A 20722-nucleotide genomic window follows, 5' to 3' on the forward strand; every position below is an offset into this window, starting at 1 on the left:
TAAGTCAACCTTAGCTACACAACTCCAGATACGTGAATAACGTAGCTGAGGTCGACTTACTGCGGTAGTGTAGACATAGCCTTAGAAAGCCAACCAATGGCCGTTTAAAGATTATGATGTGCAGAATCCACCGCAGCCCAAGGGAGGATGTTCCAATTGCCCTCTCTGTTAAAAATCGGCACCTTATCTCAGGGATCCAAATTGTGAGCAGAGCAAACGAGTGGAAAAACCAGTGGATTTTTTCATTTCAAGAAGCTTACTAGACTGAAAAAATTCAGACTACACAGCTTTTGGTGGGACTGCTCCAGCTGCCTTGAGGAGGTGCGGTTTCATACCCTTGTTTTGTTGCAGTCACATAATGTCTAGATTGCAAAGCAGCCCATCCCGGAGCAGTATTACAGATAAATGCAGTTGTTCTATTGTTTCCACCGACGATCTGATCTGAAGCCAGTGCAGCTCATCCATATCAACTCGACAATCTGAATGCTTGTTAGATCGATTGTGCCACACAGAACACGGGTTTTGATTACAATGGAGGGTATGTCCCTGCTGCACTCAGAGCCGTGACTGCTGCCAAGGGTGCTGGAACAATTTGTGTCGTGGGGGTGCAGAGAGCCATCGAACCAGACTGTAAACCCTGTAATAGGGTAGAAACCACTTCAAGCCAGAGGGTGCAGCAGCACCCCCAGCACCCCTTGTTCCAGCACCTATGACTTCTGCCCATATAGATGTACCTGAGTTAGCTTTGAGCACGCTAGCTCAAACAATATGGGGAAAGCTGTGGCAGCGCGGACTGCATAACCCATCTGAGATACTGAGTATGCTCCTGTTACTCAAACTAGCTGGACCAAAGTAGCCCAGTTACGTCTACACTGCAACCAAAGGTTTGACTGCAGCACATGTAGACATAGCTGGAGTCACAAAGCCTCTGGGTCTCACCTTTATGTCAGGAGCATTTCTGGTAGCAGGCAGCAGCAGCCAGGGTGGCATTTGAAGAAGCCAGCATGGGTTGTTTGGGAGCTACTTTGAGGCAGCTTGATAGGCAGTTCCCCAAAGCTGAGAAGGAAACAGAGTTCAGAGCCAGCAGCTGGCCAGGGTCAGAGGAGAAGATTTTAAAATCCTTCCTGTAAGGCTAGAACTGTGCTAGAAACTAACATTGCCCACAGTTGCCTGCTTTGATGACCAGAATGGGCGCCTGTTAGATTAAAGACTGTCCCAAGACAAGTTTTACATGCAAGGAGCTGATCCAGCCCCCCAGCCTGCTCTACAGACAGGGTGGCTCTGTGATTCCCTAGAGCAGCGTATTGGCAGAAAGAACCTTCAGTGAGGTCTTCACAAACCAGAGCAAGTCAGCTGGCATCAACTTGTTCTTGGGGAGGATGGGCAATCATGCCCAGGACTGGGAGTCAGTTTGCTTGGACGAGTCTCTTAAAGCCCGGTGCCTCAGTTTCCCCTCTGTACAGTGTTTAACATGGACCTACTGCATGTAGGGAGTTGAAAGCTGCTTGGATAGCCTTAGCTAGGCTGTGCAATAGTAGGGCAGACTATTTAGTTGGTAGAGACTGGGGCCCTAAGGGGAAAGCTGGCCTTGGATTCTGAACTACAAGGACCCCCATCAGGTGGTCACTTTGCCTTCAACAAGGATGGGCAAGGGCAGCTGTGATAGGCTGCAGGCTTGGTTTAGGCAGAGTGAGGAGACCTTATGGCAGAGGAATTTAGAGAGGCAGGTTGCCGTGAGCTAAGCTACAATTTAGGGCAGGACAACAGAACTAACTCCTCATCTCTTGTGCACTCAGTGGTCTCTTCAGTGACAGGTGGCCATCTCGTCTGGGAGTGCTCCTCCAGCCACACAGCATGCCTTGGCCCAGGTAGGTCCTGGGTCAGTACCTATGAGGGAGTCACGCCCCTAGGGCATTAGCAGAGACAGGTACATCCCTGAGAAGTCCTGCTGGTCAGTGGGTGGGAATGCAAGACCCAGAGCCGCAGGGAGAGATCCACCACTCTGCACGGGAGACCATTCCTAACACCTTTGGTCAACACAGTTGAGACATCTTTGCCAGGCAATTCACATTTGATACAAGCTGAGCCAAGTAGCACTAATGAACACAGGGCTGCAGGAAAGGACTCCGTATGAATAGGGCCCTACAAAATTCATGGTCCATTTTCATCAATTTCACAGCCATAGGATTTTAAAAATAGTAAATGTCATGATTTCAGCTATTTAAATCTGAAATTTCATGGTGTTGTAATTGTAGGGTCCTGACGCATAGAGTATAATGAGGGGGTGGTACTGCTACCCTTACTTCTGCGCTGCTGCCTGCAGAGCTGGGCCCTCGGCCAACAGCCGCCACTCTCCAGCCACCCAGCTCCGACAGCAGCAGCGCAGAAGGGAGGGTGGCCGGGTCTGGCGTTGCCCCCCTTCCTTCTGGGCTGCTGCTGGGGGAGCGCTGCCTTCAGAGCTGGGCGCCTGGCTAACAGCCGCTGCTCTCTGGCCGCCCAGCTCTGAAGGCAGCACAGAAGTAAAAGTGGCAATACCCCTAAAATAATTTTGTGATCCCCCTGAAACTCCCTTTTGGGTCAGGACCCGCAATTTGATAAACTCTGGTCTCCCCCGTGAAATCTGTATAGTATAGGGTAAAAGCACACAAAAAGACCAGATTTCATGGGGGTAGACCAGATTTCACGGTCCATGACATGTTTTTCATGGCTGTGAATTTGATAGGGCCCCAAGTATGAATTATACCAGGAGCGTTCGTCACCACCGTGCGGCTGGAAGTCTTAGCGTTTCTAAGAGCTTATCGCAGAGAGCTCAGAGAACAAGTCAACGGTGCAAAGTGAGGGAGGGAGACCAAGTCGGACAGTCCCGGCAATGGAGCTGGGTTGTTCCACACCCCTACTAAATCACAGCCCATCGCATGTGTGTGACCACAACCCAGGCCACTAACTGGGTCCAAGCTCCATTATCGCTGAGGGAACTGGGATTATTTAGTCTGCAGAAGAGAAGAATGAGGGGGGATTTGATAGCTGCTTTCAACTACCTGAAAGGGGGTTCCAAAGACGATGGATCTAGACTGTTCTCAGTGGTAGCAGATGACAGAACGAGGAGTAATGGTCTCAAGTTGCAGTGGGGGAGGTTTAGGTTGGATATTAGGAAACACTATCTAGGTGGATGGTGAAGCACTGGAATGGGTTACCTAGGCAGTTGGTGGAATCTCCTTCCTTAGAGGTTTTTAAGGTCAGGCTTGACAAAGCCCTGGCTGGATGATTTAGTTGGGGATTGATCCTGCTTTAAGCAAGGGGTTGGACTAGATGACCTCCTGAGGTCCCTTCCAACCCTGGTATTCTATGATTCTATGCTTGATAACGAGACCAGCTCCTCCTGGCAGACCCTGCCAGCTCCTTCTCACCCAAGATCTCCACACGAGCTCCTGGGATGTGGCTTGAAAAGAAGGGACAGAGGAGACTGGGGCGTTGGATGAATGTATTTTATCTATTATGGCCCAAAAAAAAAAAAAATAAAATACAAAGGTTCAACCATGTAAAAACAAGTGGTGTTAGAAACAGCCAGTCCTGCGAGCAGAGCCTCAGACCCCGGCACCCACAATTTGTTGCGGTGTGTCCTTTAAAAATATAACTCGGTCCTGCCCCACCCCTGAAACTAACCATGATCGTCGTGGGAAAGCTTTTAAACCAATGCTACGCGGGGTGAATTTCCAGTGTGTCACCGTGAACACAACCATTTCCCCCTCCCCCAACCAATAATATTACAGGTGGCAACTAGGTATAAATACTGCAATCTGCCTTGACTGAAGAGCCAGGCGGCCGCACTACCCCTGCTCCTTCCCCAGGGCCGCTCCAGTGACTAGAGAGATTCTTCTCTTTGTGGTCAACACTGTGCAATAAAGGCTTCCTATGTGATAAAGCCCCTCCCCCCAACCCATCTATGTTGGCCTGGCCTGGCCTGCCCCTCCCACACAAGAGAAAGGGAAAGCCTGGAGCAGGCTGGCCTAAGTGGTGGTTATTGTCTCCTTTGTGATTAGTCGGTCATCTGGGCTATGTACAAGTTCCGTAGCGGCGAGACGCCGATTGGAGGGAGGAAAAAAAGCAAAGAAAAAACAAGTGAAAGAGGTGCTCTTGGGCGAGCGTGCTCACGGGATCCCAAACTGTACAACCAGTTCTTCTTTCGCGTCCACTCGGATCTGCGAGAGCGCACTGAAGGCATAGGCGGCTATCCGGGAGACCTGTGGGCAAGAACCAGGGGCAGCAGCGTGAGTGACAGCTCGGAGGGGGATCACTCAGCAGCTAAAGCCATTACAGCCACTGCCTTCCGTCCCAAAGAGCCCCCCCACCCCCATCTTCATCTCAGCAGGGGCCTCTGAGCAAGCCAGTCTAGGCTGCGGCACACCGGAAGGGCAGCACGGGGGAAGTCGGCACTGCCCATGCTCCGGCTGCCCCCGCCACAAAGAGCCACATTTTCCCCAGGGATGTTCCATTTATAGACAGACTGGAAAGCCTAAGGCCCCAGCAGGCGTGAAGATGGCTCCAGCCCAGAGGCAGGGAGCCCAACTGTGTGCTCCCTGCGCAGAGATCACCTTTCCCCTTCCAGACGCATGCATGCGATCCAATAGTATTCACACTCTGCCACGGTGAAGGCAAACAAACCGGGGGCTACCATTGGCCACAGCAGCGCCAGGATCGCCCCACAAAGCTCTGAATCGGGGAAGCCCCACTGCATGCTCCTCCCCATCCCCCACCTTCCAGCAATGGCAACTGAAGCAGGGTTTCCATGTGGCTACCGGCCCAAGAGGCCTCCGGAGCTCCCTAGAACTGTGGGAAAGGAGAACCCACCCAAGGCATTAGTCACAAAGCTGACCGGACGCGCACTTTAACTTCTAGGGCTTGCAGCAGTTTGAGAGTCTTCTACCGGTGGTTAGTGGAGCTGGTCAGAACAAGCGTCCCTCCCGCCCCCTGGAAAAATTCAGCTGTGCCAGAAACCAGAGTGAACATCCCATTGCGTCAGCTCAAATGAAAACACTTCCATTTGTCACACCAAATCGCCACATTGGTTTCAAGTCAGTTTGACATTAGACTGGGTCCATCTGAACAGCCTCATGGGAATTACAGTTTGGGTGCCTCCATTGGCTGGCTTGCCTGGTGAGACTACATTTCCCATGATGCATCAGTCTTCCCTCTTGCTGACCCACTGTGATGCATCTTGGGAAATGTAGTCCAGCCCAGGAGTTCAGCCCACAGAGGAAAATGGGGGTACAAGGCACTCAAACTACAACTCCCATAAGACACTGTGGGAGCTCAGAAGAATGCGGTTTAGCGTCAAACAGAATTAAGAGAAAGATGCTGATTTGGGAATTGCAAAACACTGTGTTGATCAAAAAGCGTCAAATCATGTTTAGACATTTCTGAATAGAAAGTTTTGGTTTTCAGGTCTCTGACTTTTTAAACAAGAGCTGAAGTTGCCCACAGAAAGCAGACATTTGCTGCAAGACATTGTGTTTATAGTGAAAAAAAAAACAGACTATCATGATTTTTGGCAAGAGCTTTTCAACAGCTCCAGTGGTAAGCCACACTGACCCCACATCACACAAAACTAGCGGACCGCTCAGTGCCCAGAGGCTCGTTTTAGAGACCTCCAACCACCAAAGGGAGAGAGACCCCCAAGGTGATGGGATCTTGGAACCAAATTCAAGAGGTGTGCTTATTATGGACACTATATCCCATAGCAGCTTGCTACTCCATTGGAGCTACGTTTCCAAGGAACAGCAGCAACTTAGTTTGGAAGATAATCTGTGGGAAAATTAAGCGTTTCATCCCAAGGACTTTACCGACTTACAAGCTTTCCCCAGGGAGTGCATTCACACATGACAAGAATGCAGCCGCCTCCGGAGTGGGATGGGGCAGCTATTTAGTTCTGCACAGGACAGCACAGGATGGGAGGGGGACAATGTATCCAAATGGAACTGGAAGCAGTTGCCAGAGTTGGAATTCGCCCTGGACATCGGCGCCAACACGGCCCATTTTTTGTCAAAGCCACAGTGTTTTTATCTTATCCCCAAGGACACGTCTCCAGCAGCGCCGCTTACTCCGTGCTGGAGGACTGATTCAGAACCGACGCACAACAAATGCCATCTCCTAAGACGGCACCACCATTTGTTCCCGTCCAGTTACTGGCCAAACCCTGGTGAGGTAGGAAATCCGCTTAGAGCAGAGCCCGAGGTGGGACGGACTCAGCGTGTCTATAGTTCTAGAAGTCCCGGCTAATCAGTGAGGTCATGCCCATTGCTTAGCTGAGCTGATGGCAAGAGGACTCGGTGGAAGAAAGTGTCTACATTCCTGAACCCTGGCCCTTAACAAGCCAGCCCCTCACTCCCACTAGCCAGCCTCACCTGGTGGCAAGTAGCAGCAGGGCTTAGAAAGGAGAGACTATGCGGTCTCCTTGTGTGCTTGCTCCCAACTACAGATCAAGAGAAATCCATAGGCACTATGCAGCAGGCATGCTGGGGGGCTCCGGCAGTGCACAGTGATTTACTGAGCCAGCTGGGAAGGGAATAAAACCCGCCGCGTGGCGGGGGAGCTGGCGTGCCACTACTCCATGCACGGGCACGTGTGGTTTAAAATGCTAATGTGTCCGTAGGGGCCATCTAAAACCCAGGATGTTTTTACACGCTCAGCTGGGCTCAGGCAGTGCAGGGACAGCTGGCTTCATTCTGCCCAAGCCCACGTGCTTTACTAGCTGGGCCAACGTGGCCGATGGAGGGTTGCGCTGCCTCCACGGCATTCGCATCACACTGGTTCTCGTGTTCTGACCTAGACAGCAATGGAAATGCTGTTTGGGAAGGCACCGAAACAGGACTGCCTTAACTCTGCCAGCTTCAAGTCGCACACACGGAGCAGGTCTGAGGTGCTGACGAGCGACCTCAGCGTTTTTCCTCTTCGTCTTGTTGAGCCAATCCAGCTTTGGGGTCTGTTCCTTCTTGTGCATCAGCAAGAGAATCGGTTGCCCAGTTCCCGTTACACCTGTGCAAACCCACTGAGAGTACTGGACTCTGCACGGCCTGCACCAGCGGACGTGAGGCACAAGCAGCCCACCTTGGCGCTCACATCCCAGGGCAATGTGGGGCAACAGCAGTCGGAGCCGTCTAACTTTTCAACTGCACAAATCTGACCTGCAGCGGACGGGAACCCTGAGGCCACGGTGCCACTTTTACAGTCAGAAGATCCACATTTCGACGTTGGGGGGGGGGGGGGGCAGAACGACAGGAGGGATGAGCAGAAACAGGATCTGTAGAGCTTGGACAAAGCATCTAAAGAGGAGCGGGGCCACCACCCAGTACTGGGGTGGTGTAACCAGCCAGGAAGGAGAGAAAAGTTTGGCTTTCATGTAGTAAAACTAGGAATGGGATGAAACCGAGCAAAGGAAAATTGAGGCGCAGTCTGAGGGAAAGCTTGCCAAGAGCAAGATCTCTGGGACAGAGGAATCATCTCCCAGGGCGATCCCCTGTGCTTGGAGAGTTAGAACTGGACAGACCCCAGGGGAAGGGGCAGGGAGCCAGCCTGCCTGGCCCTGGGACGGGCAAGGGCACTCGAAGGTCTTTGGTATCCCTGCCTGGCACGAGGGAGGGCATGCCCCAGGCTCCTCACCTGCTGCAAGTCTGGATAGGGGACAGTCTCGCTCGCTAGCACTTGATGCGGTTGGCTGGTCAGAGACGGCAGAGGCGGGAGCTTCTTCCAGTGCGTCAGGTTGTTACTCAGCATTGCCAGTCGTGTGCTAGAGCCAGGGGAGAGCAGAGAGAGTCAGCAGTGAGCTCCCAGCGGGCAGAGGCCCATGCAGTGCAGTCAGCCCCCCCCCCCACAGGGCAGCCCGAGGGAAAATCTGACTGCGCTCACACAATGCGGGGACAGTCCCAGGAAGGGGATCACTGGGGGGCATCGCATACCCAACCAGCCTTCCAGCTGTGGAGGGGGCCCACTTGGAGCCTCCCCGACTTTCCCTCAGACGGAGAACGCAGACATTATTCACGCAGGAGCAGTATTTAAACATCCCAATGCCCGGCACACGAGGCCTGTCCTGAGGGCCAGCCAAGCGTTGCTGCCAAATACCCAGTTCATTAGGGTAGAGCTAGATGGCTCAGGGAACCTGGGGCCTTTGCTTCCATCAGGAAGACACCAGTAGAGCTGGGCTTTAGCGGAAGTGGGTTGGACAGCGGTTGATGGAAGACGGCAGGGCCTGGGTCTCACCAGTATCACAACACGCTGTAAAGGGGCCCAAGGAAGGCAGGCCAGTGCAACCTTTGGCTTCTTTGGCGTGAGGGGATGTGGGTTGCTAGATGGGAGCAGACCCTCTCCCCCACTCCTCACGAGGTGCCACGTCTCCTGTCACACATTAGGTTTTGCTGGCACGTTCAGATGCCTCCCCACTACCCTGGGGCAGCCCCGGGACATGCAGCTGGGATTCCCTGGCCAGACACCCACTGCTCCCCCCGGTGCCTCGGGAGCGAGTAACAGATGGAACGCAGGGCGCATTACACCACCGGTTCTTCCGCCCACAACCGGGCAGCCCTGGGGGATCCTCTCGCACAAAGCCCCAGTCACCCCGCACCAGGACAGTCCATTACCTGTATTGCCTGGCTCTGTCCATGTACTCATGCTGCTCCATTCCCTGGGAATCTGCAGCCGACACATCAATGATGTTACTGGGGAAAGATACAAGATGCAGGTTCGGCTGCTGTTAGTGGGTGGCTCTTGTCTCCTGCCCCAACTTCCTGAGCCATCACGGCCCACCCACGCCCTTGGAGCAAACACTCGCCAGTGCCAGGCACCACAGTTGGTGAATACCCTCCCCCTCGAAGATGGGGGCAGCATCCCCATGCCCTGACATCCCTGCTGTGGCAGGGCAAGCTTGGTTCTATTAAGGGATGATGATCTAAGGGGGATGGTGTCCTAAGCCCTGCGGTAAGTGAGCAAGTGGGATACTGGGAGGAAACACAAGGAGGAGGGTGCAACAGGGGAGGCCTCCTGATTCATACTGAGAAAGCAGGGCGATCGGCTAGTTATCCTAGGTGCCTGTACATGAATGCAAGCACCCTGGGAAACAAGCAGGAAGAATTGGAAGTCCTGGCACAGTCAAGGAACTAGGATGTGACTGGAATAACAGAGACTGCGTGGGGAAATGCACATGACTGGAACAGTGTCAGAGATAGGTATAAACCAGGGGTGGGCAAACTACAGCCCATGGGCCACGTCCGGCTCATCAGGCCTTTTAATCTGGCCCTTGAGCTCCAGCTGGGAAGCAGGGTCAGGGGCTTGCTGCGCTTCTCCCGGAAGCAGCAGCATGTCCCCGCTTCAGCTCCAACACCTAGGGGCAGCCTCGGGGCTCTCCGCATGCTGCTTCCGCCTCAAGTGCTGCCCCCTGTAGCTCCCATTGGCTGCGAACCACTCCTTCTGGGAGCTGCGGGGCTGGCGCCTGCAGACAGGACAGTGTGCAGAGCCGCCTGGCCACGCCTCTGCATAAGGGTTGGAGAAGGGACATGCCACTGCTTCTGGGAGCTGCTTGAGGTAAGCACCACCCAGAGCCTGTACCCCTGAATCCCCCACCCTGCACCTCAACTCCCTGCCTCAGCCCAGAGCCCCCTCCTGCCCTCTGAACCCCTTGGTCCCAACCTGGAGCACCCTTCTGCACCCCAAACACCCCAGCCTGCACAGAGCCACCTCATCAGTTGGGGTGGGTCCTGTTTTGAGTAGGGGGTTGGACTAGATGACCTCCTGAGGTCTCTTCCAACCCTGATATTCTATGATTCTACGAAGCCAAGTGTCTTCAAGTGGCATGGAAGAGGCTGACTCGCAGTGAGATCCATTCCAGTCCATGAGCTCACTGCATGGATGCGTCACTGAGCTGACCGCACTTCTCACTAGCTCTGGAGTCAGACTCAGCCTGCAGCCCTCGATGGCTAAAGCAGCGCACTAGGAGTCAGGAGACCTGGGTTCTGCTCCAGCCTCTGACACAGCCTAGTGCTGTAACCTTGGGCACGTCACTTAACCTCTGCCTCAGCTTCCCAACTGCAAAGTGGGGGCGATCCTTCTCTCTCCTTTACAAGGGTTGTGAGGAGTAAGCGCTTTGAGATCCTCAGATGGAAGGTGCTAAGGTATAGATGGGAAGTGACGAGCTCCCACTCTCTAGTTCCTTACTAAGAGGGAGCTCAGCACCAAGGCTCAGTCCCTGACATCCTCTTAACAGGGCTTCTCTGCCACCTGCAGCTAGTGGGGAAAGCAAAGGGATGCCTGTGCACTGATTTGGAGCTTGTGACCATATTACACCCCTTGGCCCCTGCATTCCTACACTGGCGGCTTGCAGCACGGGGGTGGGGTGCTTTAAACCCAGTGCAAGCTTTCCTTTGAGCCAGGACCATCTTCTGATTCCCTCCATTTTACAGATGGGTAGGGAAGAATTAAGCAACTCGCCAAGGCCAGAGGGGCTCAGAGGTTCCTGACTCCCAGACCTGGTTAGTTCTCGCACCGTGGCCAGGACTGTAGAAGAGATTCACAGATCCAGGCCAGTATGACCATCCAGTCCAACCTCCTGCAGCAAGCGGGCCAGATAATCCCGCCCAGTGATTTCTGCAGAGAGCCTGCTCTTGGGGGACCGTGAGCACCTGTGTGAACAGCACAGATCCAAGCTCAGCCACTCTGCTGCCTTATCCCCGCAGCTGGTCTCATGGTAGCTGGCGATCCAGCAAGTATAACCTGCTTACCAAGCAGAAATGGTCTAGAACCTTCAGTAACTATGCTCTGTAGCTATAAAATCCTCCTCCAGACACAGTGCGATGAGCCAAATCAGCCCTAGTTTTGTAGCCCACAATGGAGTCATATTTGATGCATTGTCTACAGTTGTTGCTTTTGATGGTAAAAGCGCCTTGGAGACTACATTATAGCTAGACTGAGACACAGATGAGCACCTCCGCTGGGTTAGAACTCCCTTCCATACACTCAAGGAGCTCGGCAGCCTATTAGCATATGCTGTGAGGATCCATAACAGGTGTTTGTCATCATCAGAGTCAGGCACTACACATGCCATGGGCTTGGTCTGACCCAGCTTGGAAGGCTGTGTTTCAGTCAGAGGGGAAGTTACAGAGAACTGTAGGGTCTTTGCACAATTTCCATGTTCTGCACCATTTAAGCCTCCATAAAGTAGTAATGATGCCATTCTGAAGCAGAACAGGTTGGGCTTCTGTAAAGTATATATAACAAATGGAAGAAAGGGGAAGCTGAGAGTAATGAATGTAAGTCAGAAGTTAGGAATTGTAGACAACTGATAAGGGAAGCCAAGGGACAAAAGGGGAAATCTATGGCCAGCAACGTTAAGGACAGTAAGAAAGATTTTTAAAAATATATATTAGGAACAAAAAGAATCCTGACAATGGTACTGGTCAGTTGCTAGATGGAAACAGTAGAATTATCTATATTAATGCAGAATAGGCAGAGATGTTCAATAAATATGTCTGTTCTGTATTTGGGGGAAGACAGATGATGCAGATAATATACTGTCCATTCCACTAGTATCTCTGCAGGATGTTAAACCAGAAGCTACTAAAGACAAACATTTTTAAGTCAACTGGTCCAGATAACTTGCTTCCAAGAGTTTTAAAAGGTCTGGCTGAGGAGTTCGCTAGACCATTAATGCTGATCTTTCAGTAGGTCAGGGCACTGAGGAAGTTCTAGAAGACTGGAAGAAAGCTAATGTTGGGCCAATTTTTAAAAAGGGTAAATGGGATGACTTGGGTAATTATAGGCCTGTCAGCCTGACATCAGTCCTGGGTAAGATATTGGAGCAGTTGATAAAGGACTCAATTAATTATGAACTGAAGGAGGGTAACTTAATTAATGCAAATCATCAGTTCAGGGAAAATAAATCTTGTCAAACTAATTTGATATAAAAAAAATTACAAAGTTGGTTGATAAAGGTAATAGTGTTGACATAACATATTTCGATTTCTGTAAAGCCTTTGACTTTGTGCCGCACGACATTTTGATTACAAAACTAGATCAATATAAATTTAACATGGTACACATTCAATGGATTAGAAACTGCTTAGTTACATTTTGAGACCTACTGGGGAATTGTCATTGAGCAGGTGTGTTTCAGCGGACACAGTACTCCAGCTGAGGCTTCGGTACTGCTGAGTAGAGGGGGACAATTACCTACTGTCTCTTACATACAAAAAAAGGCTAATGTAATTCTTGAGTGTTGTAACTGAAGCACATTGTTGACTCATTCAATTTCTGATCCACCATAACCTTCTAGGATCCTTTTCAGCAGTACTACCAACGAGCCAGCTAGTCTCTGTTTTGTAGTTATGCATTTGATTGTTCCTCCCTACGTAAAGTACTTTGCACTTGTCTTTACTCTGTTTCCTCTTGTTGATTTCAGACCAATTCTGATTTGAGACGGTCCTTTTGAATTCTAACCCTGCCTAGCAAAGTGCTTACAACTCTTCCCAGCTTGGTGTCATCTGGAAATTTTATAAGCGTACACACTACTCAATTATTCAAGTCATCAATGCAAATATTGAGTAGTTCCGGGCCGATGACTGAACCCCGCGAGACCTCACTAGATACCAGTCCTCCCATTTTGACAATGAACCACTGATAACTACTCTGAGTATGGTCTTTCAACCAGTTGTGTCCCATATTATAGTAATTTCATCTAGACCACATTTCCCTAGTTTGCTTATGAGAATATCACATGGGGCTGTGTCAAAAGCCTTACTAAAATCAAGATCTATCACCACTACTGCTTCCCTCCCCATCCACTAGGCAAGTTACTCTGGCAAAGGAGGAAATTCGGTTAGCTTGGCATAATTTGTTCTTGACAAGTCCATGTTGGCTATTCCTCATAATCCTATTATATTCTAGGTGCTTACAAATTGATTCTTTATTAATTTGTTACAGTATCTTTCCAGGTATTGAAGTTAGGCTGACCAATCTATAATCCTCCAGGTCATTTTTGTTCCTCTTTTTGAAAACCAGTACTATGTTTGCCCTCTTCCTGTCCTCTGGGATGTCACCCATCCTCCATGAGTCCTCAAAGATGATTGGCAATGGTTGTGAGATTGCTTCAGCTAGTTCCTTATGTACCCTATGGTGAATTCCATCAGGCCCTGCCGACATGAATACATTTAACTTATCTAACTAGTCTTTAACCTGTTCTTTCCCAGCCAAGTGCCCTATTCATCAGTCAATGAGACTTCCCCATAGGTGTCAACCTCTCTCCGTCTCCCATTGGCTACATAGGGAAACCGAGCCACAGCGAGGTTAAGTGACATACTCAAGACCACACAAGTCAGTGGCAGAGGTGAGACCAGAACCTACAGTCCTGGCTCCAACCACCAGACCACACCATGCTAGGATGACGTGTCCTGATAGAATTTTGACACCAAACTAAGTAACCTGCCACAGAGGGACATGGGAGTAATGTCCAAGCACTCGGCCATCCGTTAGCTTCAGGCTCCCTGACTCGGCAGAGGAAAGCACCTTGTTGGCACATGCCCTGGCTGCTGCCAGAAGAGGCCCCTCCACTACTGCCCCACAAGCCAGCATACACCTCTACCCCACAAGCAGGGGTGCGGCTCCACGCTGTGACTTACGTGGCCGTCTTGGCGAGGATGGACGACAGCATGGCCTGCTCATCCGTGCGGGCTGACGGGAGGCTGTGATAATTTTGTTCAGCTCCATTTAACACCTTGTTCGGGGGGCTGACAGCAGGCTCCAGCAGCCGCTTCGTCTCCTCTTCCTGGTGAGGAGGAAGGGGAGTAGGAGAATCAGCTCTGGTTTCAGAGGAAACTCACCTGTTCCAGATGCGAGTAACAGCTTAGATCCCGAAGCAACCCTCCCAGAGCCACCTGAATGGGTTACTTTATACAAAGGACATTTATATATGGATTACATCGACCACCCCAACATGTCCAATGCCTCTCTCCTTGCCATCAGAATCACTTTGCCATCCTACCTCCTGCCGGGGCCATTTTCTCTAGCAGCCCCCCAATATCCGCTTCAGTGGCCGGAAGAAAGCTACCCTCATGCTCTCTGGGTACCTGAAGATCTTTGCAATCCACACCAGTGCGACTGGAAAAAACAGGCTGCCCCCACTGCCAGTAATGAACCATGCAGTCCCCAGGGAGGTTCATCCACTCCCAGGCCTGATAAACACTGACCATCTTGTCCAGTGGTTCTCAACCCGCGGCCCAATCAGCACACAGCTGCGGCCCATGTGACATCCTCCGGGCCATACAGGCAGTATATATATTGTGTGGATGCGGCCCACGTAACTTAGGGAGCTGCGTATGTGGCCCATAATGGTAAACAGGTTGAGAACCACTGATCTAGTTTGATCGCCTGCATAACACAGGCCAGAGAACTGCCCCCAAATAATCCCTAGAGCAGACCTTCTAGAAAAACAGCCAGTCTTGATTTAACAACTGCCAGTGATGGAGAATACACCATGTACCTTGGTAAACTGTTCCAATGGTTAATCGCCCTCACTACAAATTATTATAAATTTATGCCTTATTTCCAGTCTGAATTTGTCTAGGAGGCTACAGGAGCGGTCGTGGCCAACCAGACGGGATGTTACAGACGATCGCTGCTTATCTAAGCCACTCAGGAGGGGCAGTGATCTGGAGTAACTCCTTTGAGGGTTTTGCCAGTATAAATACACCCAACCCTTTTGCTGGGTCAATGCTAGAGCTTTTGCCTGTGTGAAGTGTTGCTTAAAAAAACATCACCACCCCTCTAACAGACATCACTATATCAGCAATTGTAGACCCGGTCTCAGTCCGTGATTTGAGCTGAAAGGGGTCAGCTGACAGCTCTGGAGACACAAGTCCAGAGCCCACAGCTTAGATACAGCATGGGCATCAAGAGAGCAAGCATCCCTGTCCCCTGACCCCCCGATTCAATGGATGTGTCCCGGCCTGGACAGAGATCATCAACTTGTTTCACCTAAGCTAACAGACGGTTCTAACTTTCATTGAGCACCTGGGCTGGGGGCTTACGAAAGAAAAGCTCCACGAGCCCCACGTCAGTCCAGTCCTTGCGCCAGCCACATTGCTGGCACCGATGCTGCTTCTATGAAAAACCTGTTGGAACAGACCAGCTGGCCAGGGAGTCCCAGCCTGTACAGCGACAACCAAAGCTGCAGCAGCCAGATTCCCTTCTCCTGCTAGGCTCAGAGGGATGCAGTGCAGGAGTGATCTGGAAGCAGTATCCAGTATAGGGCTACCAATTTTGGTTGGCTGTATTCCTGGACGTTTCATCACAGGACAATCTTTAATTCAAGATGAATCTTTCATTCCTGGAGGGTTGGCAGCCCTAATAGTACAGGACCCAAGTTCCCTGTAAGCTGCACGGCCATGCAGCAGACCTTCTTCATGTCACGCAGGCGCTCAGAGACCCCGCCCGGGGGACCTGCTGCAGCCAGGGGAGGGGCGCCCCTCCTCCAGCCCCAACCTAGCCTGGCCCCCAAGCTGCTGCGGCCAACCTAGCCTGGCCCCCAGCCCTGACCCAGCCATGGCGGGGCACCCCTCCCCTGGCCCGCACCTGCCGGGAGAGGGGCACCTATCCTGTGGCCCCAGCCCCGGAACTGCCACAGTGGGGAGAGGGACCTCGTCTCCCCCCCCCAGCCCAGGTGCTGTTGGGGGGGTATCCTTTCTCCTTTACATAGCCCTGGAGCACCCTCCTGCACCCCAAACCCCTCACCCCCCAGCGGGAGCCCTCTCACACCTGCACCCCAACAGCCAAGCCCCCTCCCACACTCTGAACCCCTCGGCCCTATCCCCACTAGATGAATTTTGTTATGTACACCAATATGGAGGTCAGGCATTACATATCACCTCCATATTGGTGCACATAACAAAATTCATTCTGCACATGGATGGGAAAAATTAGAGGGAACACTGTACAGGACCCAAGAGGAGGGGAGGGGAGATCCCTCCCAGCATACAAAACTGCATCGTAATCCCAGATCTCACATTCGCTAATGAAAACAGCTCTAGGAAACACAGACCGTCTCACATGGAGACATTTCCTCCTTCCTCTGACACTGCCTAGGCAGGCAAACACTGATTTAAAAAAATGTTCATTTCAATACTAAAAAATGTTCATTTCAATACTATTTAAAATTAAATGTGAAATTATGACACTTTACAATGTAAACTTGTTCAAAGCATTAAAAAAATATCCAAATACAGCACATTTGCTGCCAAACTCAAACCACTGAACTGGTGGAAATCACTGGCGAAGCACCGGGAACCAAAGTTTGCTGAAGCATTAAACCAGTTTTTGACAGTAGTCGCCACTTGTGGCGATGCAGAGAATATTCTCGTCAGTTCAGTTCATTCAACTAATGCAGTTCAATGACCAGTTCATCCAAAGTCCAGAAACCTATTGGGGGTTGAAAAGGCAGAAAGCTTGTTTTCCCTCTGCCAATCTCAGAGCAGAAACAAGGTGAGAGAGATGAGACCTGCCAGCTATAAAAACTTGCAGAACAGGGTGACCAGAAACAGTGAAATTCCGTAACTACAGTTAATACCATATTTTCTTTCATTAAAAGGAGCTGTAAGTGCAAAAAAGGTTTTGACACTTACTTTTTCCTCTTATGTATCCAGGACATTCAAAGTAGTTTTATTGAATACAAACAATTTGAAAATATTGGTTTATGAAATTAACTGAATTCCAATTTCCATCCCAATGCAGCTCAACACAGAAAAAAAATTAAGTGTTATTCACTATCTTCTACTGTAACAGAGTAAAAACTAGGACACTGAATAACCTGATAAAAAGAAACGGAGTACTTGTGGCACCTTAGAAACTAACAAATTTATTAGAGCATAAGCTTTCGTGAGCTACAGCTCACTTCATTGGATGCACACAGTGGAAAATACAGTGGGGAGATTTTATATACACAGAGAACATGAAACAATGGGTGTTACCATACACACTGTAACGAGAGTGATCAGGTAAGGTGAGCTATTACCAGCAGGAGAGTGGGGGGCGGGGGGAAGGGGAGGACCGACCTTTTGTAGTGATAATCAAGGTGGACCATTTCCAGCAGTTTACAAGAACAGTAGGAGGGGAAACAAACAAGGGGAAATAGTTTTACTTTGTGTAATGACCCATCCACTCCCAGTCTTTATTCAAGCCTAAGTTAATTGTATCCAGTTTGCAAATTAATTCCAATTCAGCAGTCTCTCGTTGGAGTCTGGTTTTGAAGGTTTTTTGTTGAAGAATTGCAACTTTTAGGTCTGTAATTGAGTGACCAGAGAGATTGAAGTGTTCTCCAACTGGTTTTTGAATGTTATAATTCTTGACATCTGATTTGTGTCCATTTATTCTTTTACGTAGAGACTGTCCAGTCTGACCAATGTACATGGCAGAGGGGCATTGCTGGCACATGATGGCATATATCACATTGGTAGATGCGCAGGTGAACGAACCTCTGATAGTGTGGCTGATGTGATTAGGCCCAATGACGGTGTCAGCTGAATAGATCTGTGGACACAGTTGGCAACTGGCTTTGTTGCAAGGATAGGTTCCTTGGTTAGTGATTCTGTTGTGTGGATGCTGGGGAGTATGTGCTTCAGGTTGGGGGCTGTCTGTAAGCAAGGACTGGCCTGTCTCCCAAGATCTGTGAGAGCAATGGGTCGTCCTTCAGGATAGGTTGTAGATCCTTGATGATGTGTTGGAGAGGTTTTAGTTGGGGGCTGAAGGTGACGGCTAGTGGCATTCTGTTTTCTTTGTTGGGCCTGTACTGTAGTAGGTGACTTCTGGGTACTCTTCTGGCTCTGTCAATCTGTTTCTTCACTTGAGCAGGTGGGTATTGTAGTTGTAAGAACGCCTGATAGAGATCTTGTAGGTGTTTGTCTCTATCTGAGGGATTGGAACAAATGCGGTTGTATCATAGAGCTTGGCTGTAGGCAATGGATCATGTGGTGTGGTCTGGATGAAAGCTGAAGGCATGTAGGTATGTATAGCGGTCAGTAGGTTTCTGGCATAGGGTGGTGTTTATGTGACCATCGCTTATTAGCACTGTAGTGTCCAGGAAGTGGATCTCTTGTGTGGACTGGTCCAGGCTGAGGTTGGTGGTGGGATGGAAATTGTTGAAATCATGGTGGAATTCCTCAAGGGCTTCTTTTCCATGGGTCCAGATGATGAAGATGTCATCAATGTAGCACAAGTAGAGTAGGGGCATAAGGGGACGAGAGCTGAGGAAGCGTTGTTCTAAGTCAGCCATAAAAACGTTGGCATACTCTGGGGTCATGCTGGTACCCATAGCAGTGCCGCCGATTTGAAGGTATACATTGTCCCCAAATGTGAAATAGTTATGGGTGAGGACAAAGTCACAAAGTTCAGCCACCAGGTTTGCCATGACATTATCGGGGATACTGTTCCTGACGGCTTCCAGTCCATCTTTGTGTGGACTGTTGGTGTAGAGGGCTTCTACATCCATAGTGGCCAGGATGGTGTTTTCAGGAAGATCACCGATGGATTGTAGTTTCCTCAGGAAGTCAGTGGTGTCTCAAAGATAGCTGGGAGTGCTGGTAGCGTAGGGCCTGAGGAGGGAGTCTACATAGCCAGACAATCCTGCTGTCAGGGTGCCAATGCCTGAGATGGGGCGTCCAGGATTTCCAGGTTCATGGATCTTGGGTAGCAGATATCCCAGGTCGGGGTTCCAAGGGGTGTGTCTGTGCGGATTTGTTCTTGTGCTTTTTCAGGGAGTTTCTTGAGCAGATGGTGTAGTTTCTTTTAGTAACCCTCAGTGGGATCAGAGGGTAAACTGATGTTAATCTACATAACTTCTTAAATACGTGTGTCGAGAGAGTATAGCAAAAAGTACCAAGTTCTACCAGTCAACAAGAATCAGCCTCTTTTGGCAAAAAACTCAAAAATACAAATGCAAAGCAAGATTAAAATTGATGATTTAAAAAGTTTCCTGCTTGCTGATTTACGTGAATCCACCCTGTTTCTCGGGCTCATTCTAGCTTGGATACAGAACAGTGTGCCCCACCAGTAGGCATGAATCATAGAATATCAGGGTTGGAAGGGACCTCAGGAGGTCATCTAGTCCAACCCCCTGCTCAAAGCAGGACCAATCCCCAATTAAATCATCCCAGCCAGGGCTTTGTCAAGCCTGACCTTAAAAACTTCTAAGGAAGGGGATTCCACCACCTCCCTAGGTAACACATTCCAGTCTTTCACCACCCTCCTAGTGAAAAAGTTTTTCCTAATATCCAACCTAAAACTCCCCCACTGCAACTTGAGACCATTACTCCTTGTCCTGTCCTCTTCTACCACTGAGAATAGTCTAGAACCATCCTCTCTGGAACCATCTCTCAGGTAGTTGAAAGCAGCTATCAAATCCCCCCCTCATTCTTCTCTTCTGCAGACTAAACAATCCCAGTTCCCTCAGCCTCTCCTCAGAAGTCATGTGTTCCAGACCCCTAATCATTTTTGTTGCCCTTCGCTGGACTCTTTCCAATTTATCCACATCCTTCTTGTAGTGTGGGGCCCAAAACTGGACACAGTACTCTAGATGAGGCCTCACCAATGTTGAATAGAGGGGGACGATCACGTCCCTCGATCTGCTCGCTATGCCCCTACTTATACATCCCAAAATGCCATTGGCCTTCTTGGCAACAAGGGCACACTGCTGACTCATATCCAGCTTCTCGTCCACTGTCACCCCTAGGTCCTTTTCCGCAGAACTGCTGCCTAGCCATTCGGTCCCTAGTCTGTAGCTGTGCATTGGGTTCTTCCGTCCTAAGTGCAGGACCCTGCACTTATCCTTATTGAACCTCATCAGATTTCTTTTGGCCCAATCCTCCAATTTGTCTAGGTCCCTCTGTATCCTATCCCTGCCCTCCAGCGTATCTACCACTCCTCCTAGTTTAGTATCATCCTCAAATTTGCTGAGAGTGCAATCCACACCATCCTCCAAATCATTTATGAAGATATTGAACAAAACCAGCCCCAGGACCGACCCCTGGGACACTCATAGAATCATAGAATATCAGGGTTGGAAGGGACCCCAGAAGGTCATCTAGTCCAACCCCCTGCTCAAAGCAGGACCAATCCCCAATTAAATCATCCCAGCCAGGGCTTTGTCAAGCCTGACCTTAAAAACCTCTAAGGAAGGAGATTCTACCACCTCCCTAGGTAACGCATTCCAGTGTTTCACCACCCTCTTAGTGAAAAAGTTTTTCCTAATATCCAATCTAAACCCCCCCCACTGCAACTTGAGACCATTACTCCTCGTTCTGTCATCTGCTACCATTGAGAACAGTCTAGAGCCATCCTCTTTGGAACCCCCTTTCAGGTAGTTGAAAGCAGCTATCAAATCCCCCCTCATTCTTCTCTTCTGCAGGCTAAACAATCCCAGCTCCCTCAGCCTCTCCTCATAACTCATGTGTTCCAGTCCCCTAATCATTTTTGTTGCCCTTCGCTGGACTCTCTCCAATTTATCCACATCCTTCTTGAAGTGTGGGGCCCAAAACTGGACACAGTACTCCAGATGAGGCCTCACCAATGTCGAATAGAGGGGAATGATCACGTCCCTCGATCTGCTCACTCCACTTGACACCGGCTGCCAACTAGACATGGAGCCATTGATCACTACCCGTTGAGCCTGACAATCTAGCCAACTTTCTACCCACCTTAT

The 20722-nt window shown here is 50.1% G+C and overlaps 1 protein-coding gene across 1 annotated transcript in view; it reads right to left on the reverse strand.

The window, feature by feature from the left end:
* Positions 1–3468: 3468 nt before the first annotated feature.
* LAMTOR1 (late endosomal/lysosomal adaptor, MAPK and MTOR activator 1) overlaps positions 3469–20722 on the reverse strand; it is a 29605-nt gene continuing 12351 nt past the window's right edge. The window contains exons 2-5 of the mRNA XM_073333556.2: positions 13656–13801; positions 8631–8708; positions 7657–7783; positions 3469–4241 (exon numbers count right to left, since the gene is read on the reverse strand). Of these exons, the coding sequence (XP_073189657.1) occupies positions 4149–4241; positions 7657–7783; positions 8631–8708; positions 13656–13801 (444 nt within the window). The 3' untranslated portion in view covers positions 3469–4148. The remainder of the gene's footprint in view (positions 4242–7656; positions 7784–8630; positions 8709–13655; positions 13802–20722) is intronic.

Source organism: Lepidochelys kempii, chromosome 1, assembly GCF_965140285.1.
Source record: "Lepidochelys kempii isolate rLepKem1 chromosome 1, rLepKem1.hap1, whole genome shotgun sequence".
In the NCBI taxonomy this organism is placed as follows: Eukaryota; Metazoa; Chordata; order Testudines; family Cheloniidae; genus Lepidochelys; species Lepidochelys kempii.